The sequence below is a fragment of the Leuresthes tenuis genome, unplaced genomic scaffold (assembly GCF_036924035.1).
Source record: "Leuresthes tenuis unplaced genomic scaffold, fLeuTen1.0.hap1 SCAF_22, whole genome shotgun sequence".
Lineage (NCBI taxonomy): Eukaryota > Metazoa > Chordata > Actinopteri > Atheriniformes > Atherinopsidae > Leuresthes > Leuresthes tenuis.
Window position 1 is genome coordinate 193,629 of NW_027325376.1, and position 27,858 is coordinate 221,486.

Here is a 27,858-nt window from a genome sequence, read left to right on the forward strand (position 1 = left end):
GCTCTGCCTCCCATTCTGCTTTTAGGGGCCTGATAACTGAAGGCTCTGCCTCCCATTCTGCTTTTAGGGGCCTGATAACTGAAGGCTCTGCCTCCCATTCTGCTTTTAGGGGCCTGATAACTGAAGGCTCTGCCTCCCATTCTGCTTTTAGGGGCCTGATAACTGAAGGCTCTGCCTCCCATTCTGCTTTTAGAAACTCTGGGAACCACAAGGAAACCTGCTGGGAGATTGGATATAGGTCGATAATTAGCCAACACTTCTGAATCAAGAGTAGGTTTTTTAAGTAAAGGTTTAATTACAGCAACCTTAAAAGTCTGAGGTACATATCCTATCAACAAAGACCGATTGATCACATCCAATATGGAAGTATTGATTAAGGGGAAAACCTCCTTGAACAGTCTGGTTGGGATTGGGTCTAAAATACAAGTTGATGGTTTAGAAGAGACTATTGCTGTTGTTAGCTCAGAGAGATCAACTGGACAGAAGCTGTCTAAATACAATTCAGGTTCTAAAGATACTTCTAAAGCTTCTCTACTGGATGATACATCAGTGATAATAATGGGAAGGATTCCATCAATCTTCTCTCTGATAGAAACAATTTTATTGATGAAGAATCTCATGAAATCATCACTGCTGAGAGTTAAAGGAATACATGGCTCAACAGAGCTCGGACTCTTTGTCAGCCTGGCTACAGCGCTGAAAAGAAACCTGGGATTATTCTTATTATCTTCTATCAATAATGAATAATAAGCAGTTCTAGCTTTACGAAGTGCTTTCTTATACGTTATTAAACTATCTTTCCAGACTAATTGAGACTCTTCTGAATTAGAGGAACGCCACTGTCTCTCCAGCTTTCTTGCAGTCTGCTTTAAAGCAGCTGTGGATTATACCAAGGAGCCAACCTCTTCTGACTGATTACCTTCCTTTTCAGAGGGGCAACATTGTCCAGTGTTGGACGCATTGAAGCTGTAGTGCTGTCAACAAGAGAGTCAAGTTCTACTGGAGTAAAGTTTAGGTAGCCGTCCTCTGTCATATCTGCACATGGCAGTGAAGAAAAGGATGATGAAATCAACTCTTTAAATCTGGTTACAGCATTCTCTGACAGACACCTTCTACATGTAGAATTCTTCTCAGAAACCGTGTAGTCAAGTAATGTAAATTCAAAAGTTATTAAAGTCAGAGAAGACAGAGTTATGAGGGAACACTGTTAACTGTTCACTCTCAATGCCATCAGTCAGTGATGCAACATGTAGTTAGTTGTCCTCCTAGTAACCGTTGTTAAGGTTTACAATCTTGTTGGCCAGCTGTTAGCTTTAACTTAAGTTAGTTTGCAGATTATTTTGTTTTTATAAGCCCTTGTACAGGTTGTATTGCCTCTGATGTTCTCACTCCATTCTCTGGCTGTGTTCTTCTTCTTACTCGTTGTCAGTTGAGTGTTTGTTGTCCTCAGGACAGTTTGACAAACTGGCTGGACTTTTCTGCTGGACTCCAGTTCAGATGGATTTCTCAAAGTTTTCTTTACTGTTTTCTTTTCTGTTCTTCTTCTTTCAGGGAGGTAATTCCTCTAAATGTGTTTTGTCTTTAAAATTTCATACAAAATTGAAAGTTTATCTCACTTTAAAACAAAAAAGAAAGATTATTTTAATTTATCATTATTTCTCTCTCGCTCTCCTCCAGTCTGCTCTAATTTGTCAGGGCACCAGAATGAGTCTTGCAGGCTCAGGTTCTGGTTCTGCTTTCATTGGAACATGCCTATGCTTTCAGCACCGAACCTGACAGTGTCCTGTCAGAATGACGTCAACGCTATGCGCCAGCAGGGGGCGGTAAAGCGCCGTCCTGATGCTTTCCAGCAGTCAAGAAGAAGAAATAAGAGTGGCGCTCCGTTAGCAAGGTGAGGATGTTTTAAAGATGTTCAGATATATTCAACTTTCCTCACCCGTTCTTTGTCTTTACGTGCTCGTCAGCTACGGCTTTGTTTCGCTCTGGTCCCGGTTACCCACTCATGACGTCATTCCGCTTTACGTTAGCTCCTCGGTGCTGTCTTTAGCCTCCTGGTTGTTAGCTCTCAGGCTAACGGTAAACAAGCTTCCATTATCGGACACACCCTCATCTCACCTTCACCTGGACCGAATCATTCTGGGTCAGTGCACATTAACGCGGTGCTGGTGTTAGCTGACCCGAACCAGGTCCAGTCCCGGAGTAGTGCGGTGGGGGCGGGTTAGAAGGTAGCACCAGAGTCCATTCAGGAAACAGTCGATTTAAAGTTACTGGTTCATTAGCGGAGACTGTACTGGTCCCACAGCGGAACCGGGTTATAAGACCCCCGTAACTGATATGTAGGGGTTCCCATGTCTAAGACACGACTCCCAGACAAAAACACCACCTTTATTTCAAGTTTGGTGGGAGAGATAAATACTACCGCAGGTCCTTTGAGGTGTGGTTGTTGTTTTTCATCTTTTAGGAGTCATTTTAGGTCCTTCCGGTTGTTTTCTGCCCCTCTGCATCCTGAAGTTAGTGTTTTTCACCCGTAAAGCCTCCAGGTGGGATGTCCCAGTCAGTGTTTCTGTAAATAAAAAGATACCGAGCAGATTTCATGCACAGACACATGAGAAAATAAATGTTTTTAACCTGGATTTAAAAACATTCGGTGACAGTTTAACCTCTGGGTTAATCTACCCTAACCCTAAACCTAACCCTAACCCTAAACCTAAACCTAACCCTAACCCTATCTCTGGCAGTTTGTTCCACTTGTTTGCAGCATAGCAGCTAAATGCTGCTTCTCCAGGTTCAGTCTGGACTCTGGACTGGACCAGCTGACCCGAGTCCTTGGATCTAAGAGCTCTGCTGGGTTTATATTCTCTGAACATGTCACAGATTCTGGGATTTATAAACCATCAGCAGGCTTTTAAATCTATTCTGTGACTGACTGGAAGCCAGAGTAAAGACTTTAAAGCTGGTGTGATGTGTTCAGATCTCTGAGTCCTGGTTAAAGGGTTAGGGTGTGTCCTTTTTATCTCTGTAAGATCACCGTAACTTAACTGAAACGCTCTGTTTTCTCTATGGAGTCTGGACTGTAACATCTGTCTGTTCACTGATCAATGACAGTTTTACACCTACCCTGTTTGTTCAGGTAGTCATGGAGACTGCTGTTACCATGGACAACCATGCCGACGTTGCCATGGGGAATAAGACAGAGGTCGAGGACACACCCTCCTCTGCTGACAAAGACCTGCCCAAACCCCCCGCCCATCAGCCACGTCGCCGCACCTTAGCAAGACGTAGCCAGAAAGGAAAGAGGCGGGGCACTGTTGAAAAGAGGCGGGGCACTGTTGACAAGAGGCGGGGTCATAAACAAAAGAGGCGGGGCCAGGAGGAGAAGAAGGAGGGGGTGACGGTGAAGAGGACGTGGAGCGGCGGGAAGCGGCGCTGGGATAAGAAACATTACTGTGTGTTCTGCCGGCGGCCTCAGGTGAAGATTGCTCGCCACCTGCTGAGGAAGCACACCGATGAACAAGAGGTGGTAGCTGCCAGCACCCTCCCGCCAGGCTCCAAAAAGCGCCATCTGCTGCTGGAACACCTGCGCTGCAGGGGCAACTACCTGCACAACATCGAGGTTGGTTCACCTGTACTCACCTGTGTGTGTGCTGACCTAAGACTGCTTCATCTCACTTCTAATAACTTCTGCCCGGCAGGTGATCCGTCAGGGTAGTGGGGAGATCATCCCGTGGCGTCAGCCCTCAGAAGAGGTCGATGCAAGGAACTACTTGCCCTGCCCTCTCTGCCTGGGGTTCTTCCTTCGGGCCGATCTCTGGAAGCATCAGGTGTCCTGCCGTAAGAAGCTGGCCATCGAGCCTTCCAAATACGCCGCCTCTTTGGCGGAGACGAGCTGCAACACCACTGCTGACTCCACAAGTGAGCCTTCCTGTGACCCTGCAGATTCCACAGAGGACACACCTGTAGACCCCCCCCCAACAGCCACCACAAACCAGAGCTCTGAACCCGGGAACAAGCGGTCCCTCATCTCTGACCCCGATCTGGATCAGAACCTGACCTCAGACTCTGCCGGGAACCAGCCCAGGAAGCGGACCCGAGTACAGGCGGCGGCGTCACGCCTTCTGCCGATCTCAAGCGGAGCGTCAGAGAGTTGTAGCGAGATTCTGCATCGCATGAACCAGGACAGCGTGTCCTATGAGGTCTGTCTGTCCGCCTGTCTGTCCACCTGTCTGTCCGCCTGTCTGTCCACCTGTCTGTCCGCCTGTCTGTCCGCCTGTCTGTCCGCCTGTCTGTTCACCTTTCTGTCCACCTCTGTTCACCTGTCTGTCCACCTCTGTTCACCTGTCTGTCCACCTGTCTGTCCACCTGTCTGTCCACCTGTCTGTCCGCCTGACTGTCCACCTGTCTGTCCACCTGTCTGTCCACCTCTGTTCACCTGTCTGTCCACCTCTGTTCACCTGTCTGTCCACCTGTCTGTCCACCTGTCTGTCCACCTGTCTGTCCGCCTGACTGTCCACCTCTGTTCACCTGTCTGTCCACCTCTGTTCACCTGTCTGTCCACCTGTCTGTCCACCTGTCTGTCCACCTGTCTGTCCGCCTGACTGTCCACCTGTCTGTCCGCCTGTCTGTCCGCCTGTCTGTCCGCCTGTCTGTTCACCTGTCTGTCCACCTCTGTTCACCTCTGTTCACCTGTCTGACCACCTGTCTGACCACCTGTCTGTCCACCTGTCTGTCCACCTGTCTGTCCACCTGTCTGTCCACCTCTGTTCACCTGTCTGTCCACCTCTGTTCACCTGTCTGTCCACCTGTCTGTCCACCTGTCTGTCCACCTGTCTGTCCGCCTGACTGTCCACCTGTCTGTCCGCCTGTCTGTCCGCCTGTCTGTCCGCCTGTCTGTTCACCTGTCTGTCCACCTCTGTTCACCTCTGTTCACCTGTCTGACCACCTGTCTGACCACCTGTCTGTCCACCTGTCTGTCCACCTGTCTGTCCACCTTTTTTCCACCTGTCTGTCCACCTGTCTGTCAACCTGTCTGTCCGCCTGTCTGTCCACCTGTCTGTCCACCTGTCTGTCCGCCTGTCTTTCCACCTGTCTGTTCACCTGTCTGTCCACCTGTCTGTCCACCTGTCTGTCCACCTTTTTTCCACCTGTCTGTCCACCTGTCTGTCCACCTGTCTGTCCGCCTGTCTGTCCGCCTGTCTTTCCGCCTGTCTGTCCGCCTGTCTTTCCACCTGTCTGTCCACTTGTCTGTTCACCTGTCTGTCCACCTCTGTTCACCTGTCTGTCCACCTGTCTGTTCACCTGTCTGTCCACCTGTCTGTCCACCTTTTTTCCACCTGTCTGTCAACCTGTCTGTCCGCCTGTCTTTCCACCTGTCTGTCCACCTGTCTGTCCACCTGTCTGTCCACCTTTTTTCCACCTGTCTGTCCACCTGTCTGTCCGCCTGTCTGTCCACCTGTCTCTCCGCCTGTCTGTCCACCTGTCTCTCCGCCTGTCTTTCCGCCTGTCTGTCCGCCTGTCTGTTCACCTGTCTGTCCACCTCTGTTCACCTCTGTTCACCTGTCTGACCACCTGTCTGTCCACCTGTCTGTCCACCTGTCTGTCCACCTTTTTTCCACCTGTCTGTCCACCTGTCTGTCCGCCTGTCTGTCCGCCTGTCTGTCCGCCTGTCTGTCCGCCTGTCTGTCCGCCTGTCTGTCCGCCTGTCTGTCCACCTCTGTTCACCTCTGTTCACCTGTCTGACCACCTGTCTGTCCACCTGTCTGTCCACCTGTCTGTCCACCTGTCTGTCCACCCGTTTGTCCACCCGTCTGTCCACCTGTCTGTCCACCCGTCTGTCCGCCTGTCTGTTCACCTGTCTGTCCACCTCTGTCCACCTCTGTCCACCTGTCTGTCCACCTTTTTTCCACCTGTCTGTCCACCTGTCTGTCCACCTGTGTCCACCTCTGTCCACCTGTCTGTCCACCTCTGTCCGCCTGTCTTTCCACCTGTCTGTCCGCCTGTCTGTCCGCCTGTCTGTCCGCCTGTCTGTCCACCCGTCTGTCCACCTGTCTGTCCACCTGTCTGTCCACCTGTCTGTCCACCTGTCTGTCCACCCGTTTGTCCACCCGTCTGTCCACCTGTCTGTCCACCCGTCTGTCCGCCTGTCTGTTCACCTGTCTGTCCACCTCTGTCCACCTCTGTCCACCTGTCTGTCCACCTTTTTTCCACCTGTCTGTCCACCTGTCTGTCCACCTGTGTCCACCTCTGTCCACCTGTCTGTCCACCTGTCTGTCCGCCTGTCTGTCCGCCTGTCTGTCCACCCGTCTGTCCACCTGTCAATCCACCCGTCTGTCCACCTGTCTGTCCACCTGTCTGTTCACCTGTCTGTTCACCTGTCTGACCACCTGTCTGTTCACCTGTCTGACCACCTGTCTGTCCACCTGTCTGTCCACCTGTGTCTCTACATGAAACCTGCCCCTCCCTCTCACAGGTGAAATCTGATTGGCTGATCTGTAAGTATGGAAACAAACTGATGGGGAACCAGGACGGCAGCCAGAGGAGGTACGATTATGTCAGCCAGAAGCTGAGGGAGCTCGGCAGGCTGCTGCTGGCTGCTAAATCCCTGGACACTGGGATCCAGACCCTGCAGGACCTGCTGGCTCCGGGCCGCCTCAGCCTCGCTCTGTCAGCTGCCAGGAAGGCAGCGGGGGTACCGGTGGAGCCGCCCACCGCTTTCGGTGAAGACGACGTTAAAGACGGTCTGTGAGATTGCCATCGGAGAGAGTCTGCAGGATGGTGACTGGGAGGCTGCCGCTAAGACCACTGACTTCTACCACATGCTGGGAAGGGAGTGGGACAACCTGGGGCTACAGAACCCGGGTCCAGAGGCAGGTAAGACTGCGCCATCCTAAACGAAACACGGGGCAGTGATGTTGCTGGGTACCCTGATGCATTAAAATCTGAAAGGACGCAGTAATTTCACTATCCTCATTTTTCTCTTGGAAAACTATGCATTTTGAACAATAAATTATATTTAAAATCACAGTAACTAGCAAAAGGAAACCTGCCAGTGGACCTGCGCTGTTTCAACCCTTTGCACCTGAACTCAGCGCGGACATGAGTACGGTATCATGCTAGCTTAGCTGCTCTATGCTGTGTTCACTCAGGTCGATGATGTTTTAACGCCTGACGAGCTGTGATGGTGGCTATGTGGCAAGGAAAAACACTTTGAATGGCAGTCACCATTTTGTTTTGCTCAGAGCTCGATGAGCCCCCTGAAAAAGAGGTGCCTCCACCTTCTACATCCTCCTCCAAACAAAGCAAACTTTCCTCAAGCAGTGGCTCACCACATATAAATGGCTTCGCTTTTCTGATGACAATTTCCTGTACTGCGAAATTTTCATAATGATTGACTCAGTTCAATTGATTTAGTTGAAGTTCAGACAAGATTTTGGTCTTATTTTGGTTCATTTGTTGTGTGTCAGCACTTTTATTGATCATTTATTTTTGTACAACAGACACCATTTTGTTTTAATCTGAATTTTAGTCATTTATTTTGGTGCTCTTTTATGTTGCTACATAAGTGCAGTATGATATACCACTGGGACAGTTGTTGTGCAATAAACTTTTCAGATTGTATTTGTTTAATTTCAGATACATTTTGAACATACATGACTGTATCTGCTAATTATAGCCATATCTTAACATACCACCATTAACAGAGTTTAACACTACAATTTAAGAGATGGAAAGAAATGTAATTTTGACCCATTGAATTTCCCACTCATTGAAAACCTATCAACATCACTGATGGGGCTAGAGCCGTCACAGATTGTTATTTTCTCTCTGTAGATGTTTCAGAAGGAGGAGCGAAAGCAAAGAAACGGCCGGTCCAGTCGAGAAATGAGAAGGAGCTGAGACCAGATGGTGAGTTCTGACTGCACTATGGGTCCAGAAACTACTGATCTTAAACCAGAACCAGCCTAGCTGTAAGTCCATAAACCTGACCTAAATTTAGTCTCTGACCTGAAGAACAAAGCTTATCCCTCAGCGTCAAAGCTCCACATCTGTCCTAAACCTGTTCCACACCTGTTGTCCACACCGGTCCTAAACCTGTTCCACACTGGTCCTAAACCTGTTCCACACCTGTTGTCCACACCGGTCCTAAACCTGTTCCACACCGGTCCTAAACCTGTTCCACACTGGTCCTAAACCTGTTCCACACCTGTTGTCCACACCGGTCCTAAACCTGTTCCACACTGGTCCTAAACCTGTTCCACACTGGTCCTAAACCTGTTCCGCACCTGTTGTCCACACTGGTCCTAAACCTGTTCCACACTGGTCCTAAACCTGTTCCACACCTGTTGTCCACACTGGTCCTAAACCTGTTGTCCACACTGGTCCTAAACCTGTTCCACACTGGTCCTAAACCTGTTCCACACTGGTCCTAAACCTGTTCCACACCTGTTGTCCACACTGGTCCTAAACCTGTTGTCCACACTGGTCCTAAACCTGTTCCACACTGGTCCTAAACCTGTTCCACACTGGTCCTAAACCTGTTCCACACTGGTCCTAAACCTGTTGTCCACACCGGTCCTAAACCTGTTCCACACTGGTCCTAAACCTGTTCCGCACCTGTTGTCCACACTGGTCCTAAACCTGTTCCACACCTGTTGTCCACACCGGTCCTAAACCTGTTCCACACCGGTCCTAAACCTGTTCCACACTGGTCCTAAACCTGTTCCACACCTGTTGTCCACACCGGTCCTAAACCTGTTCCACACTGGTCCTAAACCTGTTCCACACTGGTCCTAAACCTGTTCCACACCTGTTGTCCACACTGGTCCTAAACCTGTTCCACACTGGTCCTAAACCTGTTGTCCACACTGGTCCTAAACCTGTTCCACACTGGTCCTAAACCTGTTCCACACTGGTCCTAAACCTGTTCCACACTGGTCCTAAACCTGTTCCGCACCTGTTGTCCACACTGGTCCTAAACCTGGTCCACACTGGTCCTAAACCTGTTCCACACTGGTCCTAAACCTGTTGTCCACACTGGTCCTAAACCTGTTCCACACTGGTCCTAAACCTGTTCCACACTGGTCCTAAACCTGTTCCACACTGGTCCTAAACCTGTTCCACACTGGTCCTAAACCTGTTCCACACCTGTTGTCCACACTGGTCCTAAACCTGTTCCACACTGGTCCTAAACCTGTTCCACACCTGTTGTCCACACTGGTCCTAAACCTGTTCCACACTGGTCCTAAACCTGTTCCACACCTGTTGTCCACACTGGTCCTAAACCTGTTGTCCACACTGGTCCTAAACCTGTTCCACACTGGTCCTAAACCTGTTCCACACTGGTCCTAAACCTGTTCCACACCTGTTGTCCACACTGGTCCTAAACCTGTTGTCCACACTGGTCCTAAACCTGTTCCACACTGGTCCTAAACCTGTTCCACACTGGTCCTAAACCTGTTCCACACTGGTCCTAAACCTGTTGTCCACACCGGTCCTAAACCTGTTCCACACTGGTCCTAAACCTGTTCCGCACCTGTTGTCCACACTGGTCCTAAACCTGTTCCACACTGGTCCTAAACCTGTTCCACACCTGTTGTCCACACTGGTCCTAAACCTGTTCCACACTGGTCCTAAACCTGTTCCACACTGGTCCTAAACCTGTTCCACACCTGTTGTCCACACTGGTCCTAAACCTGTTGTCCACACTGGTCCTAAACCTGTTCCACACTGGTCCTAAACCTGTTCCACACTGGTCCTAAACCTGTTCCACACTGGTCCTAAACCTGTTCCACACCTGTTGTCCACACTGGTCCTAAACCTGTTGTCCACACTGGTCCTAAACCTGTTGTCCACACTGGTCCTAAACCTGTTCCACACTGGTCCTAAACCTGTTCCACACTGGTCCTAAACCTGTTGTCCACACCGGTCCTAAACCTGTTCCACACTGGTCCTAAACCTGTTCCACACTGGTCCTAAACCTGTTCCACACTGGTCCTAAACCTGTTCCGCACCTGTTGTCCACACTGGTCCTAAACCTGTTCCACACTGGTCCTAAACCTGTTCCACACCTGTTGTCCACACTGGTCCTAAACCTGTTCCACACTGGTCCTAAACCTGTTCCACACCTGTTGTCCACACTGGTCCTAAACCTGTTCCGCACCTGTTGTCCACACCGGTCCTAAACCTGTTCCACACTGGTCCTAAACCTGTTCCACACCTGTTGTCCACACTGGTCCTAAACCTGTTCCACACCGGTCCTAAACCTGTTCCACACTGGTCCTAAACCTGTTCCACACCTGTTCCACACTGGTCCTAAACCTGTTCCACACTGGTCCTAAACCTGTTCCACACTGGTCCTAAACCTGTTCCACACTGGTCCTAAACCTGTTCCACACTGGTCCTAAACCTGTTCCACACCGGTCCTAAACCTGTTCCACACTGGTCCTAAACCTGTTCCACACCTGTTGTCCACACTGGTCCTAAACCTGTTCCACACCTGTTGTCCACACTGGTCCTAAACCTGTTCCACACCTGTTGTCCACACTGGTCCTAAACCTGTTCCACACCGGTCCTAAACCTGTTCCACACTGGTCCTAAACCTGTTCCACACCTGTTGTCCACACTGGTCCTAAACCTGTTCCACACCTGTTGTCCACACTGGTCCTAAACCTGTTCCACACCTGTTGTCCACACTGGTCCTAAACCTGTTCCACACTGGTCCTAAACCTGTTCCACACCGGTCCTAAACCTGTTCCACACCTGTTCCACACTGGTCCTAAACCTGTTCCACACTGGTCCTAAACCTGTTCCACACCTGTTCCACACTGGTCCTAAACCTGTTCTACACCGGTCCTAAACCTGTTCCACACTGGTCCTAAACCTGTTCCACACTGGTCCTAAACCTGTTCCACACCTGTTCCACACTGGTCCTAAACCTGTTCCACACTGGTCCTAAACCTGTTCCACACCTGTTGTCCACACCTGCTCCACAACTGGGGTAAAGACGAGCAGAAGGTTTTCAGTAGATGTCAGAACTGTTAACGGTCAATCTGGTTCTGAATTTAAATCCCTCAAACGCCTGCAGCCGTGGCTCAGAGCCCCACCAGTCAGCTGGTATAAACAGCAGTTCTGAATGGTTTGATGTGGACAATTGATCCTTTGCTAAGCCCCTCCCACAAACGTCTTCTGTCCAATCCTACATTAGCAACCGTAACTATGCACAAGAGGCCAGTCAAGCTTTCAGCAGAAAGCAATATGCCGAAGTGGTGTGCATGCGGGATTCGCCAATCCGACAGTCTATATCCAAGAAGTTTGCAGGGTGGTGGTGAATCCTTTGCCTTCCCAGCCCAAGATGCAACCAGAAAGATGGCGGGTGTGGATAAAGCAGCGTGGAGGCCCACACGAACAGCTGAATCCCTCCAAAATCAGCACCTACGTTTGTTCTGAGCTAAAGTGCTAGCTAATGTTAGCTAAGCATAGCTTTGTGTGATAACAAAACCTTTATTTAAGCAAAATAAATACAGATAGAGTTCTGACATTTAGTCTCTGCTTGCCTGGCTTTGCGATGGCTCCAGGTGTTTACCTCCCACAGAAGCACCTTCAGACTCACTGCAGCCTTTGAACGGCAGAGGAAGTCCTGTCTGCCTGTGGCCTTCAGAGAGTTTAATTCATCTACCTCAGAGAGGATCAGTGGAAACACTGAGGCCAAATACCACTGCTGTTTGCACATATTGTACAGCAGTTACTTATGTGATCTTTATTTGATCTTATTGTAATTTTATTCATTTAGTACTTTCCTCCTGTTCCATAACTGTTGCACAGCACTTCCCCCTCGGGATAAATAAAGCCTCTGGAACAGATCGGACCACCTTTAATCTTGCTTTCCCTTGGTTTGTGCTTGTTTGTTTGTCACAGTTTTCAGGTTCTGTGACACAGTTTTCAGGTTCTGTGTCACAGTTTTCAGGTTCTGTGTTGGGTTTTCAGGTTCTGTGACACAGTTTTCAGGTTCTGTGTTGGGTTTTCAGGTTCTGTGTTGGGTTTTCAGGTTCTGTGACACAGTTTTCAGGTTCTGTGTTGGGTTTTCAGGTTCTGTGACACAGTTTTCAGGTTCTTGTCTTGTTTCTGTCCACCTGCTCACAGCTGCACCTCCTTCACTGATCCCTCCCTCCACAGCATTTAACCTCCTGGTTTCCTTTCACTGCAGAATCTCACCAACCCTTCGTGTCATGATCACAGAGGTGAAGTCTGGTTTCCTGCCTCGTAGCCTTGTTAATTTATTCATAGCCTTGTTTTTTCCATAGTCTTGTTTCTTGTTAATTGACCGTTTAAATATTTTCTGGCGTTTGGTTCTAGCTCCCTGTTTTGTTCTTGGAAATGAACCTTTTTGAACTTGAAGAACTGCATCTGGGGCCCACCTTCCACCGATCGGGACCGTTTTGAGTTCCTCTTCGTTTGAACTTTGCCAGAACATTTATTCTGGTGAACATATATTTCAAACTGCTATTGGAGACCTCTTAGTCTGCTTCTCTGTGACACCTCTGAAGAAGTTTGCCAGAAATGTTCAGATAATTCCTGAGGAATATGACTTAACGGGAGACCTGGGTTCAAATCCCCGGCATGAAAGGTAACCTCCAGTAGGGGTCCTCAGGCAGGACCCTTAGCCTGCCCGCCTACCTGTAAGTTGCTGTGGATGAAAGAAACGGTAAAAACGCCATGTTTCTCGCTGGAGGAGGGAAACCTTGACTGGCGTAGCAACAGTAACCGAGGGGGGCGGAGCTTAGCCAACTAAACCTTGTTCAGGGTTTGTGTTCCTCTCCAGAGGAAGTTTTGTTCTGTCTGCGGCGCTCACTTCCAGCAGGTAACTCCAGCCCCAGGTACGCCTGCCTTGTTTGTGCAGAGGTGACGGTTACATTTCTCTCCCTGCTCAGAACCAGATGTGCCACATGTTGGCCCTCCTCTGTCCCTCTGAGTCCAAACGGAGGTTTTATGGGGAAGGAAAGTCTCGGTAATGGACAGAAGAGAGAAATGGTCTCTGAACAATAAAAGAATGATAAAAATGTTCCCGTCTGACATCTTCTTTAAGCTGAATACCTTCCTGTTATGGAGGTCGGGCTGGACCAGCCCTGGGATGATTTGGGTTTTTAAGAACCGATCTGTGACCCGCTCTGGCCTCCAAAACCTCTGAGAACTGATTGTCTGTCTGTCTTTGCAGGTCCGCCCAAGAATGGCAGCAGAACTCTGAGCTCTGTGGTTCCCACCGAGTCCAGACTGCAGTCCCCGGCCGCAGGTGGGTCCTCGGAGGCTCCTGAACACAGCAGAGTTCTGATCCGTCTCATCTTAATGAGGTCTGTTCTGTCTGCCCGTCCTTCAGGGCCCGCGGCTCCCAAGAAAGTCCGCCGGCGTCCCTGGTCCTCTGCAGAGAAGGAGGCCATCTGGAGGCAGCTGGGAGTCCACGTTCTGGTCCAGTCGGTACCGGGGAAGGAGGTCTGTCAGCGCTGTCTGGACCTGGAGCCGGTTCTCAGAGGGCGGCACTGGAAGGACATCAAGAACCAGGTCCACAACCAGATCCAGAGCCAGAAGAAGCAGCAGTTCCATGCCCAGATGGACCTGGAGGAGAACCAGGATCACCAAGATCAAATTCAGAACCAGAACCAAAAGAAGCAGCAACTGCAGCAATACCAGAATGAGATAGATCAGCAGGCCAAGGACCACACCCAGAACCAGAAGAAGCAGCCGTACCAGGCCCAGATGGACCAGGATGACCCTCTGAAGAGGCCACAGTACCACGCCCAATCGGACCTCCAGGACCACCTGCACATGCACAAGAAACAGCTGTGCCATTCTAGACTAGAGCAGGACCACAGTCACGCTCTGAAGAAGCAACTGTACCATCTGGACCAGCACCAGCTGCAGACCCTGGACCGGGACCCTTCAGCGCTGACGGGGTCACCGTACGGACCCGACGGGCCGCTCCGAGTTCCCACACACCCGCTGCTGGACCGAGAGCCCGGCATCAGCCCGTACCCGGTCCTGCACAGGGTCCCGGTACCACACATGGACCAGCTGCTGTCCCGGCCAGAGTGGGCCGACGAGGGTTTGACCCAAAACTACATGAGCAGACCACTGGGCCGGAACCTGCTGCAGGATGTACCTCCAGGAGGCCCGCCACCCGACCCACACCCTGGACACGTCCACTTCTGACAGACCGAGCCTGATTCTGACAGACTGGGTCGAGATTTAATGAACTGTGAACACTAAGATGGGCCAAGGTTCTGCAAAGGTTCTGAGCTGTTGGTACTGTCGGAGTTCAGCAGCAGTTCAGAAGACTGCGTCCAGGACGGGACCGTACCAAGCTCAACCTTCAAGTTCTGGTTCTGGTTCGGTCCTGTGTTTGGATGAGAATGTGGTTCCATCCTCAGGAACAGGCGTTTGGACCTAACAGAACTAGGTCTGAGCGGAGGCCCACTTTTCTGCGCAGTTCTCTGAAGGTCCGCCACAGCATTTCGGTCAGGTTCCGGTCCAGACTTTGACTGGACCATTGCAACACCTTGGTTCTGTACATCCTGCGGTTCTGATTGTTGTGCTGTTGGACATATACAACTGCTGGGGCTTTATCGGACCTGGTAACGATCTGCCAGGTCCTGATAACCTAAAGAAGGTTCTGTTAGCCTAAGGTTCTGATGGGTTCAGGTCTCAGTCTGGTTCTGTAGTGGGGGGAAACAGAACCACAGCTGTCCTTCTCTGTGGCTCCTCCCCCGTTAGGTTCTGATGGCGACCCAGTAACACCAGCTGTTCTCCCCAGATCTGTCTGCCTCATCCTGTTTTTCTCTGGCCCGCCTCTGGTTCTGACCCGGTCTAACGGGTCTGCAGAGCTCAGTTCATTTGAATTGGACCCAGTCAGAGCCGACCCAGAAGTGATAAAGTCTGTTTGTTTGTTTGTGTCTGAACTTTGTGGATTAAACCTCTTTAATAAGCATGAACGTGTTCTGTCTTCCTGTTCTCTGTGAGGAGGAACCGGGTCAGTACCAGGTTCTGTTGGAGTGGAGTCAACCAGTTTAGAGGATGAAATAAATGTCAGTCACCAGCCCACTCAGGATGGAGGGGGTGGAGCACAGGGGTCCTGTGACATCAGAACCATCCGGTTCTGAGTCCAGTTCTGAACCATCTGGTTCTGAGGAAGCCTCTGACAAGACTCTGTTTAATCTCACCTCTTTATCGGTACCGCTGCTCCCGGGTCAGTGCAGAACCCCCTCCCCCATGATTCTGGCTTGCTGACAGATGTCCCAACACTTATGAAACACACGTGACCAGATGAGTCGGTTCTGTTGGGTCATCAACCGTTTACAGGTTGATGACGTCATAAATGTTTAAAACTGACAGCAGCTGTGAGACACGCGAGTGACGTCATCCTCACGTGTCCCCTCGTGATAAAACTGAAATGTCATTTGCCATCATGTCACAGACACACACGGACAGCTCACAGGGGGCGGGGCCTGGCGTTAGCGCTCCTCCCTTATTGGCGGGCTGCGGCAGTAGCTGTGACGTCACACGGTGTTACCGCAGTGTCCTCTCTTCCTCTGTCTGTCCTTCATCGCCGTCTCCATCATCATCATCATCGATCCGCGGATCGATTCTCGGCTGAAGGAAGCAGCAGCGGGCACGCGCGCCGTGTGAGCACGCACAGAGCTCATCTTCATCCTCCTCATCCTCACCGTCATGTCTGGCTCCAAGGAGGAAGACCGCAAGGGCTCCGGCGACTGGCACGAGTTCTTCTGGAACCCGCGCACGCACGAGCTGTTGGGCCGCACGGCCGCGAGCTGGGGTGAGTCCGCGCACGTCTCTGTGGTTATATAAGGGGGAGCTGCATGTTAGAGTGTTACTGATCGATCAGGACCGGTTCTGACAGCTGATCAATAACTGCACAGCAGGTCCACCTGTCTGCTCCTTGCTACTGAGTCAGAATTATAATCAGAACCGACCCAGACCCTCTTTAAGCCAGGTGTTCCTCACCTGTTGGGTTCTGTTGGGTTTCAGTCCTCTGCCCTGTGGTTGATTTGGGTCACTGTGGTTCTGACCCGTTTCCCCGCTCTGGGCCTCCACTGGGCTCTAGTGATCGTTGGGTCTGTTGGTTCCGGTCCAGAACTTCTGGTCTGACTGATCAGAAACGTCAGTCACTGATTAACGACCCAACAGAACCCAACCACCCCAACAGAACCAGCGGTTGGCCGGTCCTCTTCCAGAATAGTCCAGTTCTAATACAACCGTGATCTGATCAGATTACATCCATTCAAAGCCAATTAAAAGCAGTTGCCTAGCAACAGATTGCTTGTGTGAGCAATGATGGCCGATAACAGATCTCTGTGTTCCGGGTCAACATCTGGACCCGTTGTGTTGCTGCATTCTTCAGTCTGTTTCTATGGTGATGAGCAGATGAACACATCTGGAATGAGCTGCTGGTCATCGCTGTTCAGTCTGAACGGCGTCCGCCAGACGTGTTGGGCTTTAACGGGCTTTAACGGGCTTTAACGGGCCGGTTCTGCACCACCCAGAACCCACATGTCAACAGGCCACAGCTGAGGTTCTGGTTCCAGTCACACATGAAGAAGATGTTTGACTGACGATGGCTGCGTTTCTTTCGTGGTTCCGTTCAGGTCTTCATGTTCTGCTGGGTTCTGAGGTCGGTCGTTCTTTGGACGGTTCAGACTCCAGAACCTGCTCAGAACCACCTCAGAACCACCTCAGAACCACCTCAGAACCACCTCAGAACCTGCTCAGCCTTGAATCTGCTGACTGAAAATGGGTCCGATTGATTTCGTTTAGTTTTATTACCGGTTTGAGCAGGCACACATCTGCTCAGAACCTGCTCAGAACCTGCTCAGAACCACCTCAGAACCTGCTCAGAACCACCTCAGAACCACCTCAGAACCACCTCAGAACCACCTCAGAACCACCTCAGAACCAGAGCAGGCACACATCTGCACAGACACACCTGTCACCTGCTCAGAGTAGCATCAGCCGCTCACCTTTTACGTAACTCCATTCTGATGATGTCATATCTCCCATCATGCACTGGGGCTGTGGATGTTTGGCCTTGATGAAACCAAAGGACACACACACCAAACTGAGGAGTGTGTGTTAATCTGGATTAAAGCCGACGGACGAGTTTGATTGGACAGTAATCGGCACACACACACGGTGGAATGGTGCAGTTATGAGGACCATACTCCTCTTAAAGGGACGGTACAGCATTTCTCCGTCTGATGGAGGGATCACATCCTTTTGGCACTTTAAGGTCACATGACCATTTGGAAACCACAATTATCACAGGAACAAGTAACTACCAGAGCTGGGGGGCGGGACCTAAACTGGGTCGAGTCCAGGATTGTGTCCCGTTGGTCCTGATGTCCGTCAGCGGACCGGTTTGATTACATTAACTGACAGCGGGTCAGTTCTTCTTTGTTTTTAACTCTTTATTTATAGTTAATTTTAATATTTCAGCACAGAGATGAAAGGTAAAAAAAAAACACTGAACAATTACAGCAGTCTCACACGGTTCCGCCATGGCTTTTCACCCAGAAACTGAGACGGGTCAGTTCTGACAGAACCAGAGATCTCTGAGACGGCTCAGTTCTGACAGAACCAGAGATCTCTGACAGAACCAGAGATCTCTGAGACGGCTCAGTTCTGACAGAACCAGAGATCTCTGAGACCGGGTCAGTTCTGACAGAACCAGAGATCTCTGACAGAACCAGAGATCTCTGAGACGGCTCAGTTCTGACAGAACCAGAGATCTCTGACAGAACCAGAGATCTCTGAGACGGGTCAGTTCTGACAGAACCAGAGATCTCTGAGACGGGTCAGTTCTGACAGAACCAGAGATCTCTGAGACCGGCTCAGTTCTGACAGAACCAGAGATCTCTGAGAGAACCAGAGATCTCTGAGACCGGCTCAGTTCTGACAGAACCAGAGATCTCTGAGACCGGGTCAGTTCTGACAGAACCAGAGATCTCTGACAGAACCAGAGATCTCTGAGACGGGTCAGTTCTGACAGAAGAGTTATCAGTGTACCAGAAGGGTCTGTTTGCAGGCCCACAGGGGTCCATCAGTGGGTTCTGGGTAATTTTAGGGAACGTTTAAAGGGTTTTCAGAGGCTGAGAAAGTTCTGGAAGACATCCTGTGGTCACTGGGAGGATTCAGATTGAACTGGGGGGGGTCCTCCCTCTGTTTCAGTGAAGCCTTCTTAAAGTGCTTTTCAAGAGGAGTCCTGGGGGGGTAGCTTTGACCTTTTAGCGTTATTGGATTTCCGGTGTTCTGGATGAGGTTTTTATGGGCCTTTTTACGCAGGTTTCTGGGGTCCAACCTGATGTTGAAGAACTATAACCTGTCTTGTAAATGTGATCCTTGAAGAAGGTCCAGGGGTTGAGATGGTAACAGGGTCTTAGTTTCAGACTAAAAGGTTCTGTAAGGGAACTTTAAAGGGTGTCAGAACCACAAGGAAACACTCAGGAATCCTTGAGTTCATTGAAATGTTCCACAGTCCTGTCCGTTGCTGTGGTTACGTACTGGTTATTATTAGAAATGCTGGTTAAACTGGTGGCCTGAACTGGGACTGATTCTAACAGCCAATCAGAGGGCAGCATTCTTTGTTTCCATGGTTAAAGCTTATGGATAACTTCTCAAACTGATCAAACTGTCACACAAATAATCAATAAGAAGACACTGGATGGATTAGATCTCCCCTTCCCCCTCTATTCATACTGAATGTAGGTCATCAGCAGGGGGCGGAGCTTAACACAAGAGGATTATAAAGATGACATTTACTGAAGGGGGAGGGGATATAATGTAGTGAGGGTCTGAATAACTCTGCTCTGTCCTCTAGGCCTGATCCTGCTCTTCTACCTGATCTTCTACCTGTTTTTGGCGGGGATGTTCGCCCTCACCATGTACATCATGCTGCTGACGCTCGATGACTACAAACCCACCTGGCAGGACCGGCTGGCCACTCCAGGTCAGAACATCAGACCCATCTGTGGTGGGACAGGGAGGGCCAGCAGCCTGTTTACGAGTTACTGTTTACCTGCTGCAGCACATGGAGCCACCTGGAACAAAGCCTCAGGTCCAGCTGTGGAACACAGGGGGGCTAAGTTCAACCCGACCCCTCTGACCTTAGCTCAGGTCCAGCTGTGGAACACAGGGGGGCTAAGTTCAACCCGACCCCTCTGACCTTAGCTCAGGTCCAGCTGTGGAACACAGGGGGGCTAAGTTCAACCCGACCCCTCTGACCTTAGCTCAGGTCCAGCTGTGGAACTCAGGGGGGCTAAGTTCAACCCGACCCCTCTGACCTTAGCTCAGGTCCAGCTGTGGAACACAGGGGGGCTAAGTTCAACCCGACCCCTCTGACCTTAGCTCAGGTCCAGCTGTGGAACACAGGGGGGCTAAGTTCAACCCGACCCCTCTGACCTTAGCTCAGGTCCAGCTGTGGAACTCAGGGGGGCTAAGTTCAACCCGACCCCTCTGACCTTAGCTCAGGTCCAGCTGTGGAACTCAGGGGGGCTAAGTTCAACCCGACCCCTCTGACCTTAGGTCAGGTCCAGCTGTGGAACACAGGGGGGCTAAGTTCAACCCGACCCCTCTGACCTTAGCTCAGCTCCAGCTGTGGAACACAGGGGGGCTAAGTTCAACCCGACCCCTCTGACCTTAGCTCAGATCCAGCTGTGGAACTCAGGGGGGCTAAGTTCAACCCGACCCCTCTGACCTTAGCTCAGGTCCAGCTGTGGAACACAGGGGGGCTAAGTTCAACCCGACCCCTCTGACCTTAGCTCAGGTCCAGCTGTGGAACACAGGGGGGCTAAGTTCAACCCGACCCCTCTGACCTTAGCTCAGGTCCAGCTGTGGAACTCAGGGGGGCTAAGTTCAACCCGACCCCTCTGACCTTAGCTCAGGTCCAGCTGTGGAACACAGGGGGGCTAAGTTCAACCCGACCCCTCTGACCTTAGCTCAGGTCCAGCTGTGGAACACAGGGGGGCTAAGTTCAACCCGACCCCTCTGACCTTAGCTCAGGTCCAGCTGTGGAACACAGGGGGGCTAAGTTCAACCCGACCCCTCTGACCTTAGCTCAGGTCCAGCTGTGGAACACAGGGGGGCTAAGTTCAACCCGACCCCTCTGACCTTAGCTCAGGTCCAGCTGTGGAACACAGGGGGGCTAAGTTCAACCCGACCCCTCTGACCTTAGCTCAGGTCCAGCTGTGGAACACAGGGGGGCTAAGTTCAACCCGACCCCTCTGACCTTAGCTCAGCTCCAGCTGTGGAACACAGGGGGGCTAAGTTCAACCCGACCCCTCTGACCTTAGGTCAGGTCCAGCTGTGGAACACAGGGGGGCTAAGTTCAACCCGACCCCTCTGACCTTAGCTCAGGTCCAGCTGTGGAACTCAGGGGGGCTAAGTTCAACCCGACCCCTCTGACCTTAGCTCAGGTCCAGCTGTGGAACACAGGGGGGCTAAGTTCAACCCGACCCCTCTGACCTTAGCTCAGCTCCAGCTGTGGAACACAGGGGGGCTAAGTTCAACCCGACCCCTCTGACCTTAGCTCAGCTCCAGCTGTGGAACACAGGGGGGCTAAGTTCAACCCGACCCCTCTGACCTTAGCTCAGGTCCAGCTGTGGAACACAGGGGGGCTAAGTTCAACCCGACCCCTCTGACCTTAGCTCAGGTCCAGCTGTGGAACACAGGGGGGCTAAGTTCAACCCGACCCCTCTGACCTTAGCTCAGGTCCAGCTGTGGAACACAGGGGGGCTAAGTTCAACCCGACCCCTCTGACCTTAGCTCAGGTCCAGCTGTGGAACACAGGGGGGCTAAGTTCAACCCGACCCCTCTGACCTTAGCTCAGGTCCAGCTGTGGAACACAGGGGGGCTAAGTTCAACCCGACCCCTCTGACCTTAGCTCAGGTCCAGCTGTGGAACACAGGGGGGCTAAGTTCAACCCGACCCCTCTGACCTTAGCTCAGGTCCAGCTGTGGAACACAGGGGGGCTAAGTTCAACCCGACCCCTCTGACCTTAGCTCAGGTCCAGCTGTGGAACACAGGGGGGCTAAGTTCAACCCGACCCCTCTGACCTTAGCTCAGCTCCAGCTGTGGAACTCACCATGTTCTCTAAAGCTCCATCTATAGCCAGTTTCTCCACATAAAACCCTAAAGCTTCTAATCCATGGTTTCCTTTCACTCCTCACCTCCACCAGCTGGTTAAAAAGGTTTTTATTGAAATTAAAGTACAGAGTGATGTGTTTGTTTCTGTGCTGGAGTTATCTCTGGGAGCAGTTAGATCAGATGAGGGTTACCTAGGTTACCTTCACCTTTACACAGCTTGGATTCAGCAATAAAATACCTGAAACTTAGGGACTGATTTCTCTCAATGAATTAAAGATCATATTAATGATCTGATTGGTTGTTAACGAGGCTCAGGCTGTGATTGGTTGTTAACGAGGCTCAGGCTGTGATTGGTTGTTTAATAAAGCTCAGGCTGTGATTGGTTGTTTAATAAAGCTCAGGCTGTGATTGGTTGTTTAATAAAGCTCAGGCTGTGATTGGTTGTTTAATAAGGCTCAGGCTGTGATTGGTTGTTAACAAGGCTGAGGCTGTGATTGGTTGTTTAATAAAGCTCAGGCTGTGATTGGTTGTTTAATAAGGCTCAGGCTGTGATTGGTTGTTAACGAGGCTGAGGCTGTGATTGGTTTTTTAATAAGGCTCAGGCTGTGATTGGTTGTTTAATAAAGCTCAGGCTGTGATTGGTTGTTTAATAAAGCTCAGGCTGTGATTGGTTGTTTAATAAAGCTCAGGCTGTGATTGGTTGTTTAATAAAGCTCAGGCTGTGATTGGTTGTTAACAAGGCTGAGGCTGTGATTGGTTGTTTAATAAAGCTCAGGCTGTGATTGGTTGTTTAATAAGGCTCAGGCTGTGATTGGTTGTTAACGAGGCTGAGGCTGTGATTGGTTTTTTAATAAGGCTCAGGCTGTGATTGGTTGTTTAATAAAGCTCAGGCTGTGATTGGTTGTTTAATAAAGCTCAGGCTGTGATTGGTTGTTTAATAAAGCTCAGGCTGTGATTGGTTGTTTAATAAAGCTCAGGCTGTGATTGGTTGTTTAATAAAGCTCAGGCTGTGATTGGTTGTTAACGAGGCTCAGGCTGTGATTGGTTGTTTAATAAAGCTCAGGCTGTGATTGGTTGTTTAATAAAGCTCAGGCTGTGATTGGTTGTTTAATAAGGCTCAGGCTGTGATTGGTTGTTTAATAAAGCTCAGGCTGTGATTGGTTGTTTAATAAGGCTGAGGCTGTGATTGGTTGTTAACGAGGCTGAGGCTGTGATTGGTTGTTAACGAGGCTGAGGCTGTGATTGGTTGTTTAATAAGGCTCAGGCTGTGATTGGTTGTTTAATAAAGCTCAGGCTGTGATTGGTTGTTAACGAGGCTGAGGCTGTGATTGGTTGTTTAATAAGGCTCAGGCTGTGATTGGTTGTTTAATAAAGCTCAGGCTGTGATTGGTTGTTTAATAAAGCTCAGGCTGTGATTGGTTGTTTAATAAAGCTCAGGCTGTGATTGGTTGTTTAATAAGGCTGAGGGTGTGATTGGTTGTTAACGAGGCTCAGGCTGTGATTGGTTGTTTAATAAAGCTCAGGCTGTGATTGGTTGTTAACGAGGCTCAGGCTGTGATTGGTTGTTTAATAAAGCTCAGGCTGTGATTGGTTGTTTAATAAAGCTCAGGCTGTGATTGGTTGTTTAATAAGGCTCAGGCTGTGATTGGTTGTTAACGAGGCTCAGGCTGTGATTGGTTGTTTAATAAGGCTCAGGCTGTGATTGGTTGTTTAATAAAGCTCAGGCTGTGATTGGTTGTTTAATAAAGCTCAGGCTGTGATTGGTTGTTTAATAAAGCTCAGGCTGTGATTGGTTGTTTAATAAGGCTCAGGCTGTGATTGGTTGTTAATAAGGCTCAGGCTGTGATTGGTTGTTTAATAAGGCTCAGGCTGTGATTGGTTGTTTAATAAAGCTCAGGCTGTGATTGGTTGTTTAATAAAGCTCAGGCTGTGATTGGTTGTTTAATAAAGCTCAGGCTGTGATTGGTTGTTTAATAAAGCTCAGGCTGTGATTGGTTGTTTAATAAGGCTCAGGCTGTGATTGGTTGTTTAATAAGGCTCAGGCTGTGATTGGTTGTTTAATAAAGCTCAGGCTGTGATTGGTTGTTTAATAAAGCTCAGGCTGTGATTGGTTGTTTAATAAGGCTCAGGCTGTGATTGGTTGTTTAATAAAGCTCAGGCTGTGATTGGTTGTTTAATAAGGCTCAGGCTGTGATTGGTTGTTTAATAAGGCTCAGGCTGTGATTGGTTGTTTAATAAAGCTCAGGCTGTGATTGGTTGTTTAATAAAGCTCAGGCTGTGATTGGTTGTTTAATAAGGCTCAGGCTGTGATTGGTTGTTTAATAAGGCTCAGGCTGTGATTGGTTGTTTAATAAAGCTCAGGCTGTGATTGGTTGTTTAATAAGGCTCAGGCTGTGATTGGTTGTTTAATAAGGCTCAGGCTGTGATTGGTTGTTTAATAAAGCTCAGGCTGTGATTGGTTGTTTAATAAAGCTCAGGCTGTGATTGGTTGTTTAATAAGGCTCAGGCTGTGATTGGTTGTTTAATAAAGCTCAGGCTGTGATTGGTTGTTTAATAAAGCTCAGGCTGTGATTGGTTGTTTAATAAAGCTCAGGCTGTGATTGGTTGTTTAATAAAGCTCAGGCTGTGATTGGTTGTTTAATAAAGCTCAGGCTGTGATTGGTTGTTAACGAGGCTCAGGCTGTGATTGGTTGTTTAATAAAGCTCAGGCTGTGATTGGTTGTTTAATAAAGCTCAGGCTGTGATTGGTTGTTTAATAAGGCTCAGGCTGTGATTGGTTGTTTAATAAAGCTCAGGCTGTGATTGGTTGTTAACGAGGCTCAGGCTGTGATTGGTTGTTTAATAAAGCTCAGGCTGTGATTGGTTGTTTAATAAGGCTCAGGCTGTGATTGGTTGTTTAATAAAGCTCAGGCTGTGATTGGTTGTTAACGAGGCTCAGGCTGTGATTGGTTGTTTAATAAGGCTCAGGCTGTGATTGGTTGTTTAATAAAGCTCAGGCTGTGATTGGTTGTTTAATAAAGCTCAGGCTGTGATTGGTTGTTAACGAGGCTGAGGCTGTGATTGGTTGTTAATAAGGCTCAGGCTGTGATTGGTTGTTTAATAAAGCTCAGGCTGTGATTGGTTGTTAACGAGGCTGAGGCTGTGATTGGTTGTTAACGAGGCTGAGGCTGTGATTGGTTTTTTAATAAGGCTCAGGCTGTGATTGGTTGTTTAATAAGGCTCAGGCTGTGATTGGTTGTTTAATAAAGCTCAGGCTGTGATTGGTTGTTAACGAGGCTGAGGCTATGATTGGTTGTTTAATAAGGCTCAGGCTGTGATTGGTTGTTTAATAAAGCTCAGGCTGTGATTGGTTGTTAACGAGGCTGAGGCTATGATTGGTTGTTTAATAAGGCTCAGGCTGTGATTGGTTCTTTAATAAAGCTCAGGCTGTGATTGGTTGTTAATAAGGCTCAGGCTGTGATTGGTTGTTAATAAGGCTCAGGCTGTGATTGGTTGTTAACGAGGCTCAGGCTGTGATTGGTTGTTTAATAAAGCTCAGGCTGTGATTGGTTGTTTAATAAGGCTCAGGCTGTGATTGGTTGTTTAATAAAGCTCAGGCTGTGATTGGTTGTTTAATAAAGCTCAGGCTGTGATTGGTTGTTAACGAGGCTCAGGCTGTGATTGGTTGTTTAATAAAGCTCAGGCTGTGATTGGTTGTTAACGGGGCTCAGGCTGTGATTGGTTGTTTAATAAAGCTCAGGCTGTGATTGGTTGTTTAATAAAGCTCAGGCTGTGATTGGTTGTTAACGAGGCTGAGGCTGTGATTGGTTGTTTAATAAAGCTCAGGCTGTGATTGGTTGTTTAATAAGGCTCAGGCTGTGATTGGTTGTTAACGAGGCTCAGGCTGTGATTGGTTGTTTAATAAGGCTCAGGCTGTGATTGGTTGTTTAATAAAGCTCAGGCTGTGATTGGTTGTTTAATAAGGCTCAGGCTGTGATTGGTTGTTAACGAGGCTGAGGCTGTGATTGGTTGTTTAATAAAGCTCAGGCTGTGATTGGTTGTTTAATAAGGCTCAGGCTGTGATTGGCTGTTAACGAGGCTGAGGCTGTGATTGGTTGTTTAATAAGGCTCAGGCTGTGATTGGTTGTTTAATAAAGCTCAGGCTGTGATTGGTTGTTTGATAAAGCTCAGGCTGTGATTGGTTGTTTAATAAAGCTCAGGCTGTGATTGGCTGTTAACGAGGCTCAGGCTGTGATTGGCTGTTAACGAGGCTCAGGCTGTGATTGGCTGTTAACGAGGCTCAGGCTGTGATTGGCTGTTAACGAGTCTCAGGCTGTGATTGGCTGTTAATGAGGCTCAGGCTGTGATTGGCTGTTAACGAGGCTCAGGCTGTGATTGGCTGTTAACGAGGCTCAGGCTGTGATTGGCTGTTAGCGAGGCTCAGGCTGTGATTGGCTGTTAGCGAGGCTCAGGCTGTGATTGGCTGTTAACGAGGCTCAGGCTGTGATTGGCTGTTAACGAGGCTCAGGCTGTGATTGGCTGTTAACGAGGCTCAGGCTGTGATTGGCTGTTAACGAGGCTCAGGCTGTGATTGGCTGTTAACGAGGCTCAGTGATTGGTATTTGTGTTTCAGGAATGATGATTCGTCCAAAGGGTGATCAGCTTGAGATCGGTTTCTCAGTATCAGACACTGAGAGCTGGGATGGCTTCATCCAAAACCTCAACAACTTCCTGTCTCGTAAGTCGAAGATTAATCAATCCGTTATCAGTATTCCATGATGTGATTGATTTGAATGTTTTAAAAAAAAAAGGCCTTCATCAATACAGACACTGATTATATAATCAGTCGGATGCCTGAATCTTGAATAAAAATGTCTCCTATGTTTGTGTGCAGCCTACAACGACAGCTACCAGGTTCAGACCAATGATAACTGCCCCCCTGATCAATACTTCATCCAGGAAGACAGTGGAGAGGTAAGCCTGGCTCTGCTGAAACATAGAAACTGAAGTAGCCGTTTCAGAAATGAAGTTAAAAAGTAGTTTTGTTTCATATGTGCGGTGGTGGAGCTACACTTTCTTGGGGTGGCCAGAGGGTGGCCAAGGCTATTTCAGGGGCCCGCAGAGTATGACACATGTTGAAATATTATAAAATGCATATTGAGCTCACAGGAGATAAGATGTATGTATGTAATTACAACAAACAATGACACAATTTTCAGAAGAACTAACTTAAAGTTTCAGAACAGCCTTATTTTTTGGCTGAGTCCCGGTTACCTGAGTTTCTCTCACTGTGCAACAAGCATTTCAGTGTTTGTGTCAGTTTCCCTGCAGAGACTCGCCCAACCTCAGCCTCCCTCTGTTAGCCGTAGTCTTTGCTCATTGGATCAGTCATTTACGGTCGGTCTTTCTTCACAACGAAGGCGCTCGCATTTCTCTTCTCTCTTCTACGATTCTCCCTCTGCTTGGTCTCACGTCTCGTCCTGTCTTGGCTCAAACTTCGCTGCCTCTCTCAAAATTAAAATCATGGAATTGGTCGGCTGGTCTCTCAACGCAATTGACAAAATGTTCTCGAAGACAAGCTCGGGTTCGGGGGAACCTGCCTGCCCTGAACCTTCGCCTCTGGCTACCTGAGGGACTCCTGGGAGCAGTGGAGGGTCGTGTTCCTGGCCATCCTTTCCATTGAGGACATCGAGGATCTTTACATATTCGGAACCATGGTAACGGGATGTCTGCTGATTGGATTAGGCTTTGCTCTGGTGTATCGGAAAGTTCGGAAGTCGGAGACAGCGGTCAAAGGCCCCAAGCTGCCCGATGTGATTGAAGCAGTGGGCGGAGCTATTGGCGCTCAGACTGAGGTCATTAACCGTAATATGGAAACATCCTGGAGCAGCTGGTGGCTTTGCAAAGGTGTTTGGATCATTTCTGTGATCAGAATTAAACAGAGTGAGTCGTGAAATACGACGACTCGCCCTAACCAACAATCTAATCTGGATTCCTGCTCCTGGCACCTCGGCCTGAAACAACCTGAACCTGAACCCCCCCCCTGCTCTGTTTGCTTATGTTTTGAGTTCTATGTTGGATGGTGAGCTGATGTTTGCTGAGGTTTTTATCCGGCCCTGCATTGGGTTAGGGTCATCTCTACCTGTCTGTTCTCATCTCTACCTGTCTGTTCCCATCTCTACCTGTCTGTTCTCATCTCTGCCTGTCTGCTCTCATCTCTACCTGTCTGTTCTCATCTCTACCTGTCTGTTCTCATCTCTACCTGTCTGCTCTCATCTCTACCTGTCTGCTCTCATCTCTGCCTGTCTGCTCTCATCTCTACCTGTCTGTTCTCATCTCTACCTGTCTGCTCTCATCTCTACCTGTCTGCTCTCATCTCTGCCTGTCTGCTCTCATCTCTACCTGTCTGTTCTCATCTCTACCTGTCTGTTCTCATCTCTACCTGTCTGTTCTCATCTCTACCTGTCTGTTCTCATCTCTACCTGTCTGTTCTCATCTCTACCTGTCTGTTCTCATCTCTACCTGTCTGTTCCCATCTCTACCTGTCTGCCTGTCTGCTCTCATCTCTGCCTGTCTGCTCTCATCTCTACCTGTCTGCTCTCATCTCTACCTGTCTGCTCTCATCTCTACCTGTCTGCTCTCATCTCTACCTGTCTGCTCTCATCTCTACCTGTCTACCTGTCTGTTCTCATCTCTACCTGTCTGTTCCCATCTCTACCTGTCTGCTCTCATCTCTACCTG

At 49.4% G+C, this 27,858-nt stretch overlaps 4 protein-coding genes across 5 annotated transcripts in view; 3 read left to right on the forward strand and 1 right to left on the reverse strand.

The window, feature by feature from the left end:
- hmgb2b (high mobility group box 2b) overlaps window positions 1-27,858 on the reverse strand; it is a 115,798-nt gene that overhangs the window by 51,334 nt on the left and 36,606 nt on the right. The gene's annotated exons all lie outside the window — the stretch shown is intronic.
- On the forward strand, window positions 1,725-6,742 carry LOC140281810 (uncharacterized). Of its 2 annotated transcripts, none has more exons than XM_072376310.1 (4): window positions 1,725-1,891; window positions 3,135-3,613; window positions 3,693-4,193; window positions 6,467-6,742. In XM_072376310.1, the coding sequence occupies exons 2-4, from the start codon at window positions 3,137-3,139 to the stop codon at window positions 6,740-6,742; spliced, it is 1,254 nt and encodes a 417-aa protein (XP_072232411.1). In that variant the 5' UTR covers window positions 1,725-1,891; window positions 3,135-3,136. The 2 variants fall into 2 exon arrangements, with proteins under 2 accessions (XP_072232411.1, XP_072232410.1); XM_072376309.1 differs by having other exon boundaries at window positions 1,726-1,891; window positions 3,131-3,613.
- LOC140281812 (uncharacterized) lies at window positions 6,724-14,983 on the forward strand. The gene is made up of 4 exons (XM_072376311.1): window positions 6,724-6,867; window positions 7,828-7,902; window positions 13,208-13,282; window positions 13,367-14,983. Exons 1-4 carry the CDS (start codon window positions 6,813-6,815, stop codon window positions 14,194-14,196), a joined length of 1,035 nt encoding a protein of 344 aa, XP_072232412.1. The 5' UTR covers window positions 6,724-6,812; the 3' UTR covers window positions 14,197-14,983.
- atp1b2a (ATPase Na+/K+ transporting subunit beta 2a) overlaps window positions 15,495-27,858 on the forward strand; it is a 34,033-nt gene continuing 21,669 nt past the window's right edge. Inside the window, exons 1-4 of the mRNA XM_072376743.1 lie at window positions 15,495-15,817; window positions 18,875-19,003; window positions 25,751-25,855; window positions 26,012-26,091. Of these exons, the coding sequence (XP_072232844.1) occupies window positions 15,712-15,817; window positions 18,875-19,003; window positions 25,751-25,855; window positions 26,012-26,091 (420 nt within the window). The 5' untranslated portion in view covers window positions 15,495-15,711. The remainder of the gene's footprint in view (window positions 15,818-18,874; window positions 19,004-25,750; window positions 25,856-26,011; window positions 26,092-27,858) is intronic.

Excerpts from the sequence above, each read along its gene's own strand:
- LOC140281810 (XM_072376310.1), top strand. The coding sequence starts at position 3,137 with ATGGAGACTGCTGTTACCATGGACAACCATGCCGACGTTGCCATGGGG. Across the intron at positions 3,614-3,692 it reads ACTACCTGCACAACATCGAG|GTGATCCGTCAGGGTAGTGG; the intron begins GTTGGTTCACCT and ends TCTGCCCGGCAG. Across the intron at positions 4,194-6,466 it reads AGGACAGCGTGTCCTATGAG|GTGAAATCTGATTGGCTGAT; the intron begins GTCTGTCTGTCC and ends TCCCTCTCACAG.
- LOC140281812 (XM_072376311.1), top strand. The coding sequence starts at position 6,813 with ATGCTGGGAAGGGAGTGGGACAACCTGGGGCTACAGAACCCGGGTCCA. Across the intron at positions 6,868-7,827 it reads GAACCCGGGTCCAGAGGCAG|ATGTTTCAGAAGGAGGAGCG; the intron begins GTAAGACTGCGC and ends TTCTCTCTGTAG. Across the intron at positions 7,903-13,207 it reads GAAGGAGCTGAGACCAGATG|GTCCGCCCAAGAATGGCAGC; the intron begins GTGAGTTCTGAC and ends CTGTCTTTGCAG.